General features: G+C 38.2%; 1 protein-coding gene across 1 annotated transcript in view; it reads right to left on the reverse strand.

The window, feature by feature from the left end:
- Positions 1-19,062, reverse strand: part of brinp1 (bone morphogenetic protein/retinoic acid inducible neural-specific 1) — a 121,009-nt gene that overhangs the window by 74,976 nt on the left and 26,971 nt on the right. The window contains exon 2 of the mRNA XM_004537989.5: positions 17,067-17,334. Coding sequence (XP_004538046.1) covers positions 17,067-17,284 — 218 coding nt within the window. The 5' untranslated portion in view covers positions 17,285-17,334. The remainder of the gene's footprint in view (positions 1-17,066; positions 17,335-19,062) is intronic.

Consider the following 19,062-nt stretch of genomic DNA (forward strand, 5'->3'; position numbering starts at 1 on the left):
CTCTGTCATGATTTTATTCACTTCGGCGTCTGCAGAATAATGGGCTGACCCTAGAAAATAATCTCAATAGTTTGGGTCAAAGTAAGGGGGAAATAAAAACTATAAATTGAATTAACTTGTGACCACAATAACAGTTAATGCAATGAAGTCTGCTCAGTGGCAGCATAGTGAGAATGTATACAAAAGTTATTTTTAGTTGTTTTTTCATAGAAATAAGTTTCAAAGCTATGAAATCATACTCTTTATTTACTGAAAGACAAAAATAAATAAATAAATAAATACAAGCTTTCGAGGGCTATGCCATAATACCTAAATTCCATCTCTGTATTCACATGTAAGCTTCTCTGTTAATAACTATTAATTAGAGCATATCAGCAAATGGAACATGATTGTCTAAATGGAATATGATTGCTGGTATAATAGCTTTGTTAGTACACTTTGTAATTGTGATGAGGCAATGAAATGAAAATTGATCTAATCAAAAACAATCTCTTAATTCGCTTTAATCTCAAGAATTTGATGGGACATTGTGCCAGAAGCGAACGCATGGGTGAGTGACATGAGCATGCGTTTGAATCTAATTAACTGTGTAATGTGAGAAGTACTGCTGATGAACTAGTCTCAATGTGTGGGCAGGGAAGAAATGGAAATTATTACTAGCTCACGCAGCATACAACTGGATGAGAGAGAGCGCTTGCACAGAAATGAAAGCCATATAGAATCTCTAAATATCTTCATAGTCTTATAAACACATTTTCTAGATTGCTATCCTTTGTTTGCATATGTATCCACCTGACATATAAAGTCCCTTTGTATGCAGATAATAAAACACTTCATCATCTGCTCTATCCTGTAAACAGTGACAAACAGTGCTCCCCCACTCTACACGTAATGAAAACCTTCAAAGGTCAAAACATTCATGCAGTAAAAAGAATCAGCTGGTATTGTTAGATGTCGCTTACTGTATCATATCCATTTACTGCTGAATTCAGCTGACCCCATATTAACTGTCAGTCACAGCTCAAATTAAAAAATAAAAGCATTATGTTGATGGTTTTTGTGGACTGCATTTGTTAAGAGTGTAATAGATAAAATTACTAAGCTAATTCATTTCTGTAATCCCAATGATCTTTTTACCTGCTGGAAAAAAATATTGCAATTTACCTTCCTTATTCCATCGTAATTTCCGTGTGAATGAAGAATTTGAAACCAATTTGAATACGGTTTAGATTTTGCCTTGCAGTGATATAAATAAGTGATAAACTGTTGCCTTTATGAGAACTGCAAATTAAACTGTGACGAATTTTGAGGCAAATAAGATGTTTCAGGATATTTTTTTAGCACTTTGGCCACTATTACGGCTCTAAAAATAAAATAACTTTGAATTAATATCACCAGCATTTAGCATTATATATCACGTTGGTTGACAAACAACATTCTGTGACCAAGGGAGGAAACAGATAAACAAAATAGATCACGGGTTTTATAGCGACATAACAACATGCAGGAATTAATCCTTCTGTGTCCTTTTTTAGACACTTGACCTCCAGTTAAAAGTACTTTTCTCCTGCGCTTTGAAATCATACTTCAGCTAGATATCATGTCACAAGCATGCGCTTGTCAGTAGTCTTTAATATCATTGCTGCTTCACTGCTTCAAGTCTGAAAATGAGAAACATGTCATTACTTGTTAAACCCACTTATCAGGCCTTTGCTATGTGAGACCCAAGAGATGAAAACAACCTTCCAGAGGTTGTCAGGTTAGCTAACTCGGTGTCCTCCTTCTAAAACTTCCCTTACACACACATTTTAGTAAAAGACCTATTCTTTAAAGCAAATGGGCTTTGGTTTTATATTTGTGAAGAATATGTACAACAGCATGCTTTCCCTGTGCACAGATGCTTCAGCACCTCAATAAATGCATGAAATTAACTGATTTCCCTTAGGTCAGCTTAATCTTTAGACTCTCTAACGACAAACAGCGCGTACAGTTTTATCTACAAACGACAGAGAAAATCTGAAGGTATTTATGTTTTCTACTGATTATAAAAAATAGGCTGAATGTTACAACATTAGGAGCATTATAATATAAGAAATAATATAAAGACTAAGTACTCACAATATCTAAACAGACAGTTTCATTTCCCAGCAGTATGTCCAGTCTTTGAATGATCATGAATCTAATTTGCAAAACGGCTACTTTAAAAATAAATTGAGTACATGCGTCCACTGGTGGTGTATCCCCTGGATCACCATGCAAACTGACACAATATTGCAGTAGGTAGCAAATAAAAGCCCACTTGAAAATAATTTTAGACATGTAACACACAGTATAAGAAAAACCTGTGATGCTACATTTCTAAGACAGCCCAGATAACAAGCCCAACAGAGTCAGTGTTTTGCTGCAAGTGAACTGACTCAGATGTTCTGCAGAAGGCTGAGAATAAACCTTTTTTGTGTTTGTGTAGGTCACAAAAAAAACAGTGAAAAAAAACAACACCAAAGCCGTGTGCTGACTACAGGACAGAGGGGTAGCAGAGGAAAGACACCTCTGATGAGGTGTTTTAGAGAGGCGATGCTGTGCACTGGAACATATTGAGGTTGTGCATTTCAGATATTCAGACTTTATCGTACAGTATTTATCTCTTGTTTGTTAAGTGAGTAATTTTGCCTGCGATTATTGTTGATTAGAACTATTATTTGCAAGATAAATGGCAAATAATCTTGAATTCATTCTAGCATTTGAAAAATGCAAAGATACAATGACGATACCAAAATATTATTTAACTGTGTCAAATTCCGGTTCACTCAATAGAAACAAACTACTGTAGAAATAAACTACTGTCTCTGTACACACAAATGTTTTCTGTTAGTTTGCTTGATTAGAGCTTTAGAGCTTTTCTCTGTATGTTGAAGGCTCTTTGTAGACTTGATTGTGCTATCCATGTTTGCTCTGTTGCATATAAGGGATTGGATTTTAAATTGAATGAAATGTTTCAAAATGCAGTTGGTGAATACTTTAAGTTTATGAAGTTTATGAATCTTACAGCCAGCATTATGGGGCGATCGTGGCTCAAGAGTTGGGAGTTCGCCTTGTAATCGGAAGTTTGCCGGTTCGAGCCCCAGCTTGGACAGTCTCGGTCGTTGTGTCCTTGGGCAAGACACTTCACCCGTTACCTACTGGTGGTGGTCAGAGGGCCCGGTGGCGCCAGTGTCCGGCAGCCTCACCTCTGTCAGTGCGCCCCAGGGTGGCTGTGGCTACAATGTAGCTTGCCATCACCAGTGTGTGAATGGGTGGATGACTGGATATGTAAAGCGCTTTGGGGTCCTTAGGGACTAGTAAGGCGCTATATAAATACATTTACCATTAGTGGGCCGTGTGCTTCAAACTGAAATCCACTCCCCAGAGTTTGTGTCCTGGAACTTGCATTAACCAAAGTGAACAGCTTTCTTTGAGCATCTAGTGTGACTAGGCAGCGTGGATCACTATATCAGAAAAACAGTCATTCGATGCATGGTTGCGCTGTTATCTCATCTTCAGTGCTTGTTGCTGCCTGTTGATGTTATATTGCCAGTCTCAAGGGAGAGGGGCACAGGCGTCCCACACAGTGAATTAGTCAGTACTTAACCCTGACAGTTTCTTCTAGCCTCCTGTTTCTCCTCTAATTACCATCCCTTCCTAGCCAGTAATTAAGTCATCCCACAGCGGGGGCTTTTTACCACTAGGTTGGAGAAGGAAAGTGGCATAAAGTCCCTCCCCAGATCAGCTCCTGTTGATTTTCCCAAACCTATATAAAACTGAAAAATGCAGATCAACGCCCAGTTTCTGCAGTACTCCAGTGATTGTAATTGCAATAGCCCCAAGATGACTTTGTGTTGTGTGTGTATGTGTGTGTTTGTGTCTTCCAAGTGTGTATAAAAGAAACAGATTAGAGTAGAGGGAATAAAAACAGATTAAAGTTAAACTGATATTTTCTGTGCCCCACAGTAAACAACGCTTCCAGTGTGTCTGTCACGTAAAAGTTTTTCAAAAGAAGTTTTAAAAAGAAAATAATTGCTCATTCGATGCACAACAGTGATAATGGAAACTCGAGAGATTTTAGCAGTGCTGGATTTTCAGCTTGCCTGATTGGCTGAGACGAGTGCTTGAAATCCAAGTGCTGGAAGTCGTTACTGCTTCAGTCAGCAAATGGGAATTCGTGTATGCTGCCAAAGCACGAGAAGGCAGCCAAAATCCTTTTGGTGACAACATGTTTGTGAGTCATCTAATTTGCTCAATCACTAAAGCATCACTAGGAAATGTGAAATATTTATATATACATTACAGCATTTATCTGTGATTTTTTTTTTTTTTAACGTAGGCAGCCAACTGTGGAGAGCTGTCAGAAAGTGAGAGATGACTTGCAAGTGGAATCCATGGCTGGACTTGGGGACATTGCCATTACATGGTCAGCATCTTAAACCTTGAGGCCACCTGGATGCACTTTTACTGTGTTCTGCTCAATGACAATACAATAGAACAGGTGACATACGGCTTCAGACTGTACACAATAATACTGCAAAGGTGCAATATAGTGCTGTTCAATTGTTGATTAACAGAAAAAAAACAACACTAAGCTCTCTTTTTGCTTCATATTGCAGGTGGCATTGTTATTTATCTTATTATGTTTTCTCATTACATTCATTCTGTCTGCGCACACAGTGTGTCATTATTAGACGGTCTCTGTCACTGCCTCACAGCTAAAAACAATAAATGAGTAGCAGTTACATGAAAGAAGTGTACGTGTATTGGTAGAGAAGTGCATGGATGAATAGAGATAGCCGAAACTCTACGCAATTTTCTCCTGGTCCACAGAATCTGTGTCTAAGTGAATGTAAGTTTAAAAAATTTTGGCAGAAGAAAAACCCATCATTTTCTAAGTAGAACCATGATTAGATGCAGAGAATGTGTTAATAATGTAGGCTTTGGTTGTTGTTGGGGTTTTTTGTTTTTGTTTTTTTGAGTGCTGCACTTTGCTTCATGGTATTTGTGAGTCATCTGAACCACTCCAGTGCGTCTGTGTTCATCCTCACCTTGACTATGACCTCACTGCCAGTTTACCTGTCTGCTCCCCTCTTCCTTGTTTTGATACTGAACTCAGCGGATCCCCTTCAGTGTCTCTAACACTTATATACATTTTCTTTATCACACACTTTTAGCACCTTCCTGTCTCCCTGCCTAATGGCAATCCAGACCCTCAATGTCTCTGTCCTCTTTCTTCAGTCTGTTTCATCCTTCCTGACTTCCCGTCTGCCTCCCTCCATCACTTCCTTTGGCTACAGAATGCTGAATTAAACATTTCTGCAGCCTCTCTCAGCAAATCTGCCGACTACATCAAATCCTCCTTTGCTCACTCTATCCAATTACAGATGGCTCATCCAAACTAATTCGAAACCTGAGTCGGACAAATGTAACACCTTTATATCTTTTTAAAAAACAAATGAGGTACATATCAGCACATTTAAATATTCACTCTTGATGTATGAGTTAAGTTTTCCTTTTAAAATGTACAAATGTTAAGATATTGCAATTGGAAAAAAAAATGTAGGGGTGGGAGTGTGGTCCGAGATTCAGAGCTTTCTGTTTGATGAACTGTTTAATTTTAGAAACGGAGGAAAATGAGTTTGGACATGCAAATTAGAATAGCAGATTATTCATTTTAGTGCTGATCAAATGGTCGTCTAAAAACTGATTACATTTAGGAATAATTAACACCATGAAGGAAATTTCCTTTGAGAAGTATTCTTGGTAAATTTAATTAAATAAAAGCCTATCGTGGTTGCAAAAACCCTAAATCAAACTAGCCAAACTGGGGAACATAAACTTGAAAAAAAGAAGAAAAAAGCCAAACAAAAACAAGCTATGATGGTGATCATGGCTCAGTGCAAATTCTTTTTAGTTGTTATGTTTGGTATGGTGAAATACATGATATTTAATGATAACACAGTTGAGCTCCAAACTACTCATATCATTAAATGTGTATCCTTATGTTATTAGCTAGGATTAGTAAACCATTAGTGACCTGACATTAGACCTCGTATAATTCAATAACATTTTTTCACTCAGCAGTCAGCTCTCTGAGATTCCTCAAACTATTTATCTGCTTTTGTAGAAAGAGTTTCGTACAGTATGATGGACAAATGCTTTAGTGGGAAATTTTGTCATATTTCTGTACGACCTTGTAGTCAAAGTGTTGTTGCAGACTCACTGTGGAGATGTGTGTTTGTCTAATTGCCACAGTAACATGAGAGTGCTGCAGCTCCGTAACAAAAACAAAGCATGGAAAATAATAATGCCATTTGGAGTGCACAGCACGTAATATTGTCTCGGAACAGTCAAAATATGTGTAATGAGTCGCCAAAAGGGAAATGAGACTCGGTGAGGAAATCACACATGTAGCTATGACACTTTGGCGCAAGTAGTTCTCCAAACCAAATTTCCAACTTGGAAAGCATGAGGATCTCTGGGAAATTATTGCCATTGAGCGCCTGCTGCCACAGGTAAGGAAAAGAGAAGAATTGCTACGTCTACCAGATGCTGGTGGTTTGTCCAGATGTCCAGATTTACAAGCAGCTTTTACTGCTGGATTATCTTAACAGTCAAGAATCTCATGAATTAAGGAACAAAGGAAAAACACTTGCAATAAGAGGCAAATACTTTCATGTTTTCACATGAACCCAAGCACACAACTTTGGACAATGTCGAAAAAATCAGGTCAGGACACTGTTTGAAGTTGACCTTTTCACATGTAGCACACAACAGGAGATAATGTGCTTCAGAGGCATTCTCACTACTGGTTTAGGTGCCCACCAACAAGCTGTAAATTCTTTAGACACTCACTCAATAGGGTATTGCGCAGACTTTGTAGGCAGCCGAAAGCAAGTTTGATTAAGATTCAATCTGACTGAGCAGGACATTTCTTAAATAGAGCTTTGACCGATGATGATGAGACAGATGCAGGGCTGGAAGGGACGAAAGTACAGTGAAAGTGGGTTTTATAGTGTTTTTTTCAAAAGGCTTTACTAAGTCAGTATAGAGACGGAGTACAACAGAGGAGTGCAACAAAGAAAATCTAAATTTCCTTTGTGAAATAAGTTATAATACTTGTGTTCAACATTTTTGAATCAAAGTCCAAAGATTGAACTTCTTTTGTTATGAGATTTTAATTTAATTTAGCATAATATTTTCGCAGGTCATTGCAGGATTTTGATCGGATCCTTGGATACATTTTGAGGGTTGCTGAGCTCTGACTTAGTGACAAGAGAAGCTCTATCAGACCTCTCTATTCATCCTGCACAGCTTTTCAGAGTACAATCTATGAAAGCCATGCATTTTAATAAATATTTTTTATTCTAAATAACAACCCTCATCCTGCTTCTTTGATTACAGTGCAATGCTGATTTGAGGCCTTTAAAATGCATTAATGGCTACCAGATTTGCATTTATATTGGATTTTTTTTCCCAAACACGCAAGAACCTGAGATTGAGCTCTGCGAACAAAGACCAGACAGAGAACACGCATCATCTGAAACACATTCGACCCTATAATAGAGTACAAGCAGGAGCACGAGTGATGCTAGTGTGAGCAAAACAGGCCATCGAATTTCACCACTAACACCTTATTCAGCTGAGCTCTGATATAAAAAACTGTATGCAGCCAGCAGTTAAAGTGGCTTTTTTGACCAAAATACAATAAAGGAAATATATATGACAAAGAGTAAGATTCTGTTTAAAGACTGCAATCAGCAGGGAGAGGGTGGCGACAATTACTCATACAAAGAACACTCCAATAATTTCTTTAAGACACATAAGTCTAGAGGGAGCAGATAATTGGTGCCTTCCGGTGTGTGTGTCTCTCCCCTTGAAGCGGCAATGACCTTTTCAGAGCACTAGACGCAGGGCTGGAACCTTCTAATTCCGTGTTTATCCTTCAAATTAGGCACACTGCCCATGTTATTAAAGATGGGGGAGATTTGTTTGTTGCTGATCAGGTTCGCATTGTCCACACCGCGTGCCTCCGGGGTAATCTCTCTTGATAAGTGAACCCGAAAGGAATGGATGCTTTGTCTCTCTGCAAATCTGATTCAACCACTTTCCACCACTAAATTGTTGAGGCAGAGAAAGTCCCCGGGGAAATTTACAAAGCGATTCAGTCCTCATTGGTTGTTAGAGCAGAGCACGCCTGGGCAATCATGTGCCAAGCAGGACCAAGGCTATGTATGATTTCATTCCAAACAAACACTACATCATTCGATGTCACTCCACCTTCCTGGTTGAAGATGCGCTAATCACTGAAATTATCTGAAGGTCGAGGTTGGAATGATTTAAAGCTCTTGACCTTTGGCAACAATTTCATGCATTCCTCTTAGATACTTTGGGGTTGTTTTTTTTTGCAAAATGTATATGCTGTGCCTAGAAGTATTTCTCATTTTTGTACACTAATAGGCATCACAAGATCATTTAAATGTCAGACGGAAATAAAAAAGATCTATCAAAGTTTGAATTGTTTACAGATGCCTCGTATAGGTATGGATAGTTGATTGTTTTAATGAGAAACACATAATTTTTTCATACTTTAGGTTTAATTGACTTGTCATGATGAAGGGGATATCTAGAACTCATGGCTGAATTTGATGCCACTAATGGTTTGTTAAGTGTGAAAAACAACAGGAACCACCTGGGCCCACCAATAGTCCCAGAAGCACCTGACGTACATACACACACTCTGTTTTAATAAATCACTGCAGCATCACAGACAGGACTCGACGGCTGTACAGTGTCTGCGGAAAGCAGCTTCTGAAGTTTTGCCTCTGAGATTCATGTCTCTGTGCAACATCCTGCTCTGTCAAGTTACGCATTATGCAAATGCATTGTTTACCGTTCATGTGACAATATCAAGGAGTGAAAGTCAGTGGGGACCAAGGGCTGTGGCAAGTTACCAAGTGAGACGAAGGAAAGCAAGACAAGCAAGTCTGTGAAAGAACTGCCAAAGAATGAGGCAAATGATTCTCTTACTCTGTTTGCAGTCTTTCTATAATTCCGACTTAGCAGACTGTAGGGGGATGATAGGAAATCAAAGCACATCATTCTGAGAAAGATAGATTTAAGCCATCCGATTTTTGTACTTTTGCTTCTTTGTGTGAGCACTGAGGAGGCTGGCGATGTAAAGCAACAGAATGTATGTTGCATGTTATGGATTATGTTGCAACTAATGAATGTCAAACTCTATGATTTGGGCATAAATAAGTAAGTGGTGCAAAATTAATATTTAATTGAACTGAACTGATTTGAACTGGGCTGAATCAAAGTGAACTGCAGTGCAATGAGTTTAATTTAATCGAGTGAATAACACATTTTTGTGGGCCTAATTGCTCAGTCAAACTAGAATAAAAATAGAATATTAACATTCGTGAGAGTTTGAAAAATTAGTGGTTGTTTACAGAATTGCTGGAATTGCTGAGGTCCTGGGACAGATTGGCAACTAGTCCACGCTGTACCCTCGCCACGAGGTTAAGTATGCAACACCCTTAATTTCTGGGTGATCGCTTTTGATCGCAAGGTGATTGCCTAAGTCACCTTTGTCTGAGGCATCTTGTCTCCAAACGGCTGCGGTCTAACTGAGGGTAAATGCAGCAAATAATGACCATCTAATTCATAAACACAGACAGATCTATCAGACAATCGATGAGTCCAGCTCATCTGTGACATAAGTCTTTGCAATAGGGGACTTGACCTGGCTGCCAACTAGTTGTTATATTCCTATTTAAAGCAAGCTTGCCAAGCACCTATGTCCTCTTGCAGTTAAATATTTTTGCAGTTAAACAAGAAGTTGAAGAAATTGAGCTGATATTTCTCTAATTATGAATAAGATTTGACTAAATATAACGGGGAAAATGATTCATTATTCCCCTACCGAATTTGTTAGTTTGCCCACTTACAAAGACATGAACAGTCTCCAATTTTTATGGCAGTTTCACTTTACTAGTGAGAGGCAAAATATTAACCACAAATCCAGAAAAAGCACATTACATAAAAATTATAAATTAATTTGCACGTTATTTAGTGAAATAAGTATTTGGTCTTTAAGAAAACATAGCTTAGTACTTTTTGGAGAAACCCTTGCTGGCAAGCAAAGCAGTAAGCCATTTCTTATAGTTTGTCACCAGGTTTGCACATATCTCAGGAGGGATTTTGGCCCATTCCTCTTTTTGATACTCTCAAAACTCTCCCTTTAGCTTTTTGGCTGCCCCTTGTCAACTTCAAGCTTTCACACCCTCCTTTTGTGTTCTGGCTGAGAGAAATAGGTTTGTCATCCAGGATTTTATGGTAGATGGCCCCATCCATTGGCCTCTCAATGCAATAAAGTTGTCCTATACCCTTATAAGAAAAACAGCATAAGGTTTCCACATTTGTGCTTGACTGTGAAGGATAGTATTCTTTGGGTCAAATTAAGCATGTCTCTTCCTCCCAACATGGCGGTTCAAGTTCAAGCAAAAGAGCTCAGTTTTGGTTTCATCTGACTGCACCATTTTATCCCAGCCCTTTTCTGAATCATTTAGATGTTCACTGGCAAGCATAAGACAGGCCTGTACATGTGCCTTCTTGAGCAGAGGGACCTTGTGGACTTTGCAAGATTTCAACTAATTATGGTGTTATGTGTTATGTAGTTCTGGGATAATCCAACACCTTTCTCACATTCTCATGATCATCCTCACCCCATGAAGCAAGACCTTGAATGGAGCTCCAGAATGAAGGTGATTGACGGTCATTTTATTTCTAATTCTCAACAAGCTTTTTGCTGTCTTTGAGCACATTACAGCCATGTGCAGGTCTACGGTCTTGTCTCCGACATCCTTTGACTGGTCTTTGGTGGTGGAGAGGTTGTAATGTAAGAAACTGAATCTGTTGACAGGTTTTCTTTTATGGACATAATGAGTTATGAATCAAGATGATGAGTATCTGTATTTGACTGATTCTTTGTGATCTGTTTATCACACGGGCACACGGCCAATCTGTTGGAGCCAGAAATCTGTCTGGTTTGAAGGGGATCAAATACTTACTTCACTCAATGACATGCCAATCTATTCATAATGTTTATGGAGCGTTTTGTCTGGGTTTTTGGTTGATGTTCTGTCTGTCTCAATTGAAATGAAACTACAATAAAAAAATAGAAACTGTTCACTTTTTGTAAATGAGCATGCTTACAAATTTATCAGGGGATTAAAAAATCATTGGAGGTTTTTATTTTACCAGTTTTATAAATTATTTCGATTATCATAAAGTTAAAAACTTGTATTTCAATTTACTAATAAAAATGGCTCGCAACATCACACAATAATTTCACTATTGCAGGAGAACAGTATGGAAAACCTAAAAGATTATTTTTGCGACACAGGTGGTATTAGTTACATTAAAATTAAAAAAAAGTGCTCACTGTGAAACAGACTGAACCAGCCATTGCCTACATTTAAAAAATAATCACAGAGTTACTGTAAAAGTACAGCAGTCAAAGTTTATCACACCATTCACATCTGCCTCTACTTTACCTGACCTGCATCTCTGTCATCCACTGTCCACACTGCTCAATCCACACCCCTCCTCAGCCAGGCTCATCAGGCTGAAACCCATCCGATTCGGCTGCTCTGCTCTGGATTTCACTCTTTATTTCCTAGGATTAGTACTCCACACTCTGGACTCTCTGCTCAGTTCAGCTACAGTTCCCCTGCTGCTCTGCACAGCCGGTAACTTGCCAGGTTCTCCATGTGTACCGTCACGCGCACCCCCACTCTGACCCAGCTCAACATCCCATCGGTGACCTGTTTTGCCCTGCAGTAATTATTCTTCTTTTCTCTAGATATACACTTCGCACAGTCTTGTAAGTTTATGAGTAAGCAATATATGTTGCTAAGCAGTTTGGCATGCCACAATTGCTGTTTTAAATTAATTTCTGTGGGGTCAAAATAACGTCCTTGAAGGTTCTAGGTACAGTGGGGCAAAAAAGTATTTAGTCAGCCACCGATTGTGCAAGTTCCCCCACTTAAAATGATGACAGAGGTCAGTAATTTGCACCAGAGGTACACTTCAACTGTGAGAGACAGAATGTGAAAAAAAAATCCATGAATTCACATGGTAGGATTTGTAAAGAATTTATTCGTAAATTAGGGTGGAAAATAAGTATTTGGTCACCTCAAACAAGGAAAATCTCTGGCTCTCACAGACCTGTAACGTCTTCTGTAAGAAGCTTTTCTATCCCCCACTCGTTACCTGTATGAATGGCACCTGTTTGAACTCATCATCTGTATAAAAGACACCTGTCCACAGCCTCAAACAGTCAGACTCCAAACTCCGCCATGGCCAAGACCAAAGAGCTTTCTAAGGACACCAGGAAAAGTATTGTAGACCTGCACCAGACTGGGAAGAGTGAATCTACAATAGGCAAGCAGCTTGGTGTGAAAAAATCAACTGTGGGAGCAATCATCAGAAAATGGAAGACGTACAAGACCACTGATAATCTCCCTCGATCTGGGGCTCCACGCAAGATCTCATCCCGTGGGGTCAAAATGATCATGAGAACGGTGAGCAAAGATCCCAGAACCACACGGGGGGACCTGGTGAATGACCTGCAGAGAGCTGGGACCAAAGTAACAAAGGTCACCATCAGTAACACACTACAACAGCAGGGAATCAAATCCCGCAGTGCCAGATGTGTTCCGCTGCTGAAGCCAGTGCATGTCCAGGCCCGTCTGAAGTTTGCCAGAGAGCACATGGATGATACAGCAGAGGATTGGGAGAATGTCATGTGGTCAGATGAAACCAAAGTAGAACTTTTTGGTATAAACTCAACTCGTTGTGTTTGGAGGAAGAAGAATACTGAGTTGCATCCCAAGAACACCATACCTACTGTGAAGCATGGGGGTGGAAACATAATGCTATGGGGCTGTTTTTCTGCCAAGGGGACAGGACGACTGATCCGTGTTAAGGACAGAATGAATGGGGCCATGTATCGTGAGATTTTGGCCAAAACCTCCTTCCATCAGTGAGAACTTTGAAGATGAAACGAGGCTGGGTCTTCCAACATGACAATGATCCAAAACACACCGCCCGGGCAACAAAGGAGTGGCTCCGTAAGAAGCATTTGAAAGTCCTGGAGTGGCCTAGCCAGTCTCCAGACCTCAACCCCATAGAAAATCTGTGGCGGGAGTTGAAAGTCCGTGTTGCTCGGCGACAGCCCCAAAACATCACTGCTCTCGAGAAGATCTGCATGGAGGAATGGGCCAAAATACCAGCTACTGTGTGTGCAAACCTGGTAAAGACCTATAGTAAACGTTTGACCTCTGTTATTGCCAACAAAGGTTATGTTACAAAGTATTGAGTTGTATTTTTGTTATTGACCAAATACTTATTTTCCACCCTGATTTACGAATAAATTCTTTACAAATCCTACCATGTGGATTCATGGATTTTTTTTTCACATTCTGTCTCTCACAGTTGAAGTGTACCTCTGGTGCAAATTACTGACCTCTGTCATCATTTTAGGTGGGGGAACTTGCACAATCGGTGGCTGACTAAATACTTTTTTGCCCCACTGTATATTAATTAGAATTCTAAACATAGAAGCTCTGTGTACACTAATGTCAATCTTACATGTCCCAATGCATACATTTGCATTCCTGGCATGAGAGCTTGGCTGCCTAAGCACCACTTCCTGTCACATTTAGCATGGAAAACATTGATTGACTACAGACTTATGCATATTTGTTATCATTTGACATTGCCTTTAAGGCATTTTCTCTGTTAGCTCTTGCAACCTCATATCTTTAACTGGCATTCTTACATTTGGTCGGCCTTATTTTTCTTTTATCACTCATGGAATTCTTATATTTAATTTACTGGATGCATTAATTTAGAATAAATAAATATCTGATTCCTATAATGACCTGTCTTTTCCGATGACTACTTATGTTTTAGAGGCAAATTTGCACCTGAAGGCTACAATATTGTTGCGGATTATTAAATATGAACCAGTTTTGCCCCAAGATGGAGAATATGATTAAAAGCTAGTAAATAAAATATGCCATGTTCAAGGCCTTTATATGTTGGTGGTATTGCTTGGCCAGAAGCCCTTCCAGAAGTTTCTCCTGGAGCTCGGCAGCCAGTTTGGATCGAATCCAGGTGGTTATTTGATGCCTGTATATAAATGAATGGGAAACAAAAAGCTATAACTTAGTGGTCACTGGGACTTAAAAACAACATATACAGAATTGCCATTAAAATCTAGTAAGGTTGAGGTTTAAAACTTTTCAACACAGCTTTTAAAACCTGTGAGACTAAATTGACTACCGTCTGATGTAGTAACCGCCACATCAGATTTTCAATTTTAACGGTTGATTAGGTATTTGAGGGCAGTGGTAGTACAACAATCATCTTCATTTCCCTGACATATTTCAGGATTCTTTCTGTCTGCATGCCCTCCTAATATATTATGTCTCTACTTGGCCTCTAAATGCTGTCTGTGTTTTGGTAAATACTTCATATTTTATTTATAGTTTGACTTTTTTTTTTTTTTTTTTAAAAAGGTTACTGTGTACACCCAACATGCCATGTAACCATGGCATTGAAATGCATACATTTACAGACAGCAAGTGAAACCTGCTAAATTGAATGCATGTTTTGGAATTTATAAAGTGGGGACTAGCTGCAGGGCATCATTCTGTTAAACAGGTAGTGTGTGCCTAGATGCTCTTAAGTAGGGCTGTGCGATATGACCAAAATCTCATATCCCGATATAAGAATTCTATCGTCCGATAACGATATAAATCACAAAAATGTAACGAAAACCCCCCCGAAAAAAAAGGTTTATTTTTTAGCACCTGGCGGCTCTTTTTTACTTATCATCCATAAATAATCTGCTCTTTCACGTGATTCAGTTTATTTTGAAAAGTCTCAACAGGATCTTGAGCTTTATTGTGAAAGGTTTATATGGAACATAAACAAGCGGACACGTGATGCTCTTACCGTCGTTGTTGCTAACCACAACGCATAAAAACAGGCGCTTGTCCGTCTGTAGTGTGGTTATATTAAATATAAGAGAAAGAGAGAACTTTAAGAAATTAATATAGCCACTACAGTGACCATCAAAACGATGAAAAAATATTGCCGTAAACTTTTTTTTTTGCGACACCACAAAACAAACGATAGCGTAAAATGAAACGATAGACGTTTTTATATCGTCATCCGATATATATCGTTATATCGAACAGCCCTACTTTTAAGGCTGCTTGATACACTTCAGTTAACAAGCTAACAAATAACTGTTAAGCTGGCTTGAGATGCAAATAGTTGTAACAGTACCATTGGTTGGTTATGTCATGCCTCTTATCCCACCTTTGCTCTTTTTACCCCTCCTCCAAGCTACGCAGTGTTCCTACTTATCATACACAGGAATTACATAGTGAGTCAGTTTTCAAAATTAAAGATCTTGTTCAAATTAAATGCTCTGCTTTTAAAATGCTTCCAGTGACATTTAAAAGTTGTAGAAGGGACGGAATAAAGATGGACAAGAAATGCACTGGGGTTAAAAGGCAAAAAGCTGTACCTTTTTTCTTTTTCAAAAAAAAAAAATGCTTAGGTTTTTAATGACATTTTACATTTGAAATCGAATGAACTGGGATTAAACATCTTATAAAAGCAAGTTCTAAAAATGATCCCTACCGAATCCCAAATGCTGTGCCTGCTGAAGAAGAAGCAAAGAGGCAGATGTTGAGATAGAGAAAGTATCTTAAACCAACACAGTTTCTCAAGAAAAAGTCTTCCACTCAAAAACAACCTTTTGATTTGGCCGTATTTGTAAAACGCATAAATCTAACAACTTATTTTCATTCCCTAATAAAAAGTCACTGTTCATTTTCAGACACGGTGGAGTGCCTCTTTCTTAAACAATTATTGAAAAAGTATTATTTTCCAGCTCGGCTTGCTCTCAACTGGTCAGATACTGCCACTTGATCAGGAGCCATTGGTGTCACATTTAAGCTTAATGTGCGCCCTCTTAGAATAATTATCATCGGTGCTCCGAGAGTCACCATAGAAACAAGGACAACAGTTGAGAAGCTTGTTACCCCAAAAATTGACTTAATGATAAATAAACTAATTTTAGGAATAGTTGTGCAGTATGTTGATGGACTAATTTTAAAATATCAATTCCAACCCAGTTGGTATTCCTATATATGTAGATGACAACAAATTTACAATTTCTAATGATTTATCACAATTAATCACCATGTGATTCAATTCAATTCAATTCAACAGTAACCTCATGACCCTTTATTTCTTAACGCAAAGACCTAAATATATTATAGAAAAAAACCAACATTCAGATGACCCCCTGTCAGTAAAAACTTGGTGATGATGGGAAGGAAAAACTCCCTTTTAACAGGAAGAAGCTTCTGCTAGGATCTTGCTCAGGGACGGCCAATCATATACTGCATTCGGTTTGCGGTGAAAGGAGGATGACAGGACAAACAGACTGGATGTAAATGCCAAGTTTTGCCTATGTTATTGTAGGGTCTTTGCTTTACAATAAAAAGCCCCTTGAGACAACTGTTGCTGTGATTCAGTGGTATGTAAATAAAATTAAAATAAATTACATTGAAAATTAAAATAAAAATTCACCAGAAACTGATAGCTGACTGACTCCATTCTCTTGACTTTTTTGGTGTCTTAGCACGAAAGTCATTTTAAGGATACTGCTTCAACATTAAAAACCTACTCTGTTGTCTACAGTGTATTGGTCTACAGTAGCAAGCTAAAGCAAGGAGTCTTATCCGCACTTCATTAATATAATAAAACAATTTCACGGGGGTGAGACTGGCTGCATCTAAATATAAAAAAGTACACTTAATGGGTTAAAGATGTACAGAGTTCAGCTTTTTGCAACTAAAATCTCAAAATCTGAAAATAGCAAAGCCGTAAAAAGACATTCCCCTAAAAAGCATGAGTGGCATCAGTACACAGGCTGAAAGTGAACTCACCTATAAATTTTATATCTAGTCGTAAATCCTTGGCGGAATCTTTCCACAAAGGACAGATAACTCCGAGAGTGGTGGAAAGGTCCGCGGTCAGAGATGAGCCAGTCATATTGCTTGGTGACATGTTGTTCAGTGGCCAACGGATCCTGGCGGGAAGACTGAACTGTTATATGGTCCCATATAAACAGGAAGCAGATGACCTCAATAAACCTCCAGTTCATGCTTTTTTTTAAGCCGCTCTCTGTTCATTCTCGCTCCATTATGTGGAGACCTGATGGGAGAGAAGAGCAGAGGGAAGGGGGGGAAGGAGATGCAGAGAAAGAGAGTTGTTACATGACAAAGTCTATTTTAGCGGTACAAGAAGATGTCATAGAGTTAGGTTAATTGTCTTGTACCGAACAAATAAGACAGTGCCCTTGTCATTGTCACTTCACTGTGACATGGTGTATATTTATTTTCTGCTCTTTCTTAGCTTTGCGCCCCCTCCATGTCTGGATTTTTTTTTCTTTGTTCTTAGGAAAACATGCACATTCTGCCTCTTCATACATAGACTGTTTTTTGTTTTTGTTTTTTATTAACACTTTCTCCAGTTATGTAATAGCTATCATTATAATTTCTGACAGGGTTAGAGGCAACTTGACTTGTTATGACACTCATCCACTAACATGCAAGACACTCATCCACTAACATGCAAGATCAACATCTCCCTTTGACCAATGGTGGCAGTTATTACCAGAAGAAACTTTCAGTTAGACCACTGCTTTTGTCATCACACAAATCTTATTATTACATATAATGTTGTTCTGTAAATATGTCACAAACAATACACAATAAAAGCAAAAGAATCAATAGGAAAAGTTCATCTAAAAGCACCAGCCAGAAACCTGCCTCTCATTGGGAAGCATATACATAACATGTGCATGCTATAGCATTACTAACCCAGTTTAATACTTAAATACTGTTAAATTAAAAGTGGAAAAAAAAATTTGGACATTAAAAATTATTCATTTTCTCTTTGTACTCCTTGTGCTTTTGAATGAAAATATCTATTTGACACTGAAATTATGCCTTGCAGTTTCCGATAAGAAAAAAAAAGATTTTCATCAGTAATTGCATTTAAGAACTCTGGCCCCTGGCCGTGGAGCAACAGTGTGCTATTAAGTGCTACTCTATGCAAAAATTTCCCCTCCCTTCATGGTTTATTACACAATAACACATCATAAAAGAGCAGGGAAAATTTAATGGGCCTAATCTTTTCCAGTTAAATACATGATGAACTGCTTGATTGCCAAAGTTAAACTAATCATAGTATATGGATGGGGAAGGTTTTTTCTTTTTTTTAATTATTATTATTATATTTCTTTTTCTTCTGTCATGTCATGGCTCAAATTAGCACGTCAGTTAAATTAATTCTATATTTTTTATTATTTAAACAATGTTTCATCTCCTTGCAAAAATACTTGGAAGAATCAGAGATCATTTGAATATCAACTTATATAACTAGCAATAATCACACTGCCATATTTGAAGTATAAGCTGATTGTAATGAAATTTCAACTTTCCTCCAATAACACTTTATTCCCGCTTTAATAGCAGTCATGTTTTATGTTAATTACGTTAGACTAATTTGAGCTTGGCTGTCAGAATGAAACAATATAATGAGACAGAGAGAAGAAATACTGACCAGGGATTAATACTTTTGTGATTGTGCTAAAATGAGCAGTGAGCATTTTTGTAATGCCATGTCAAAAGAAAATGTGAGATTTTTTTTTTAATATATAAATTAAATTTTTTAAACGGTTTATAGGAGTGCTGTCTGCATACAGCAGTCTACTTTATAATTAATAACAATTCTTTAATGAGTTATGAGTTATATTGTTATCTGAGAACTACATGCACATCCAGTACAACAGGCCAATAAATAATGGAAATGACAAATCAAAGTTTCTCCATTTTTAATTGCTAATTTAGAGACAAATGCTGTTTGCATGATGCATTT

The sequence above is a fragment of the Maylandia zebra genome, linkage group LG7 (genome assembly GCF_041146795.1).
Source record: "Maylandia zebra isolate NMK-2024a linkage group LG7, Mzebra_GT3a, whole genome shotgun sequence".
NCBI lineage: Eukaryota > Metazoa > Chordata > Actinopteri > Cichliformes > Cichlidae > Maylandia > Maylandia zebra.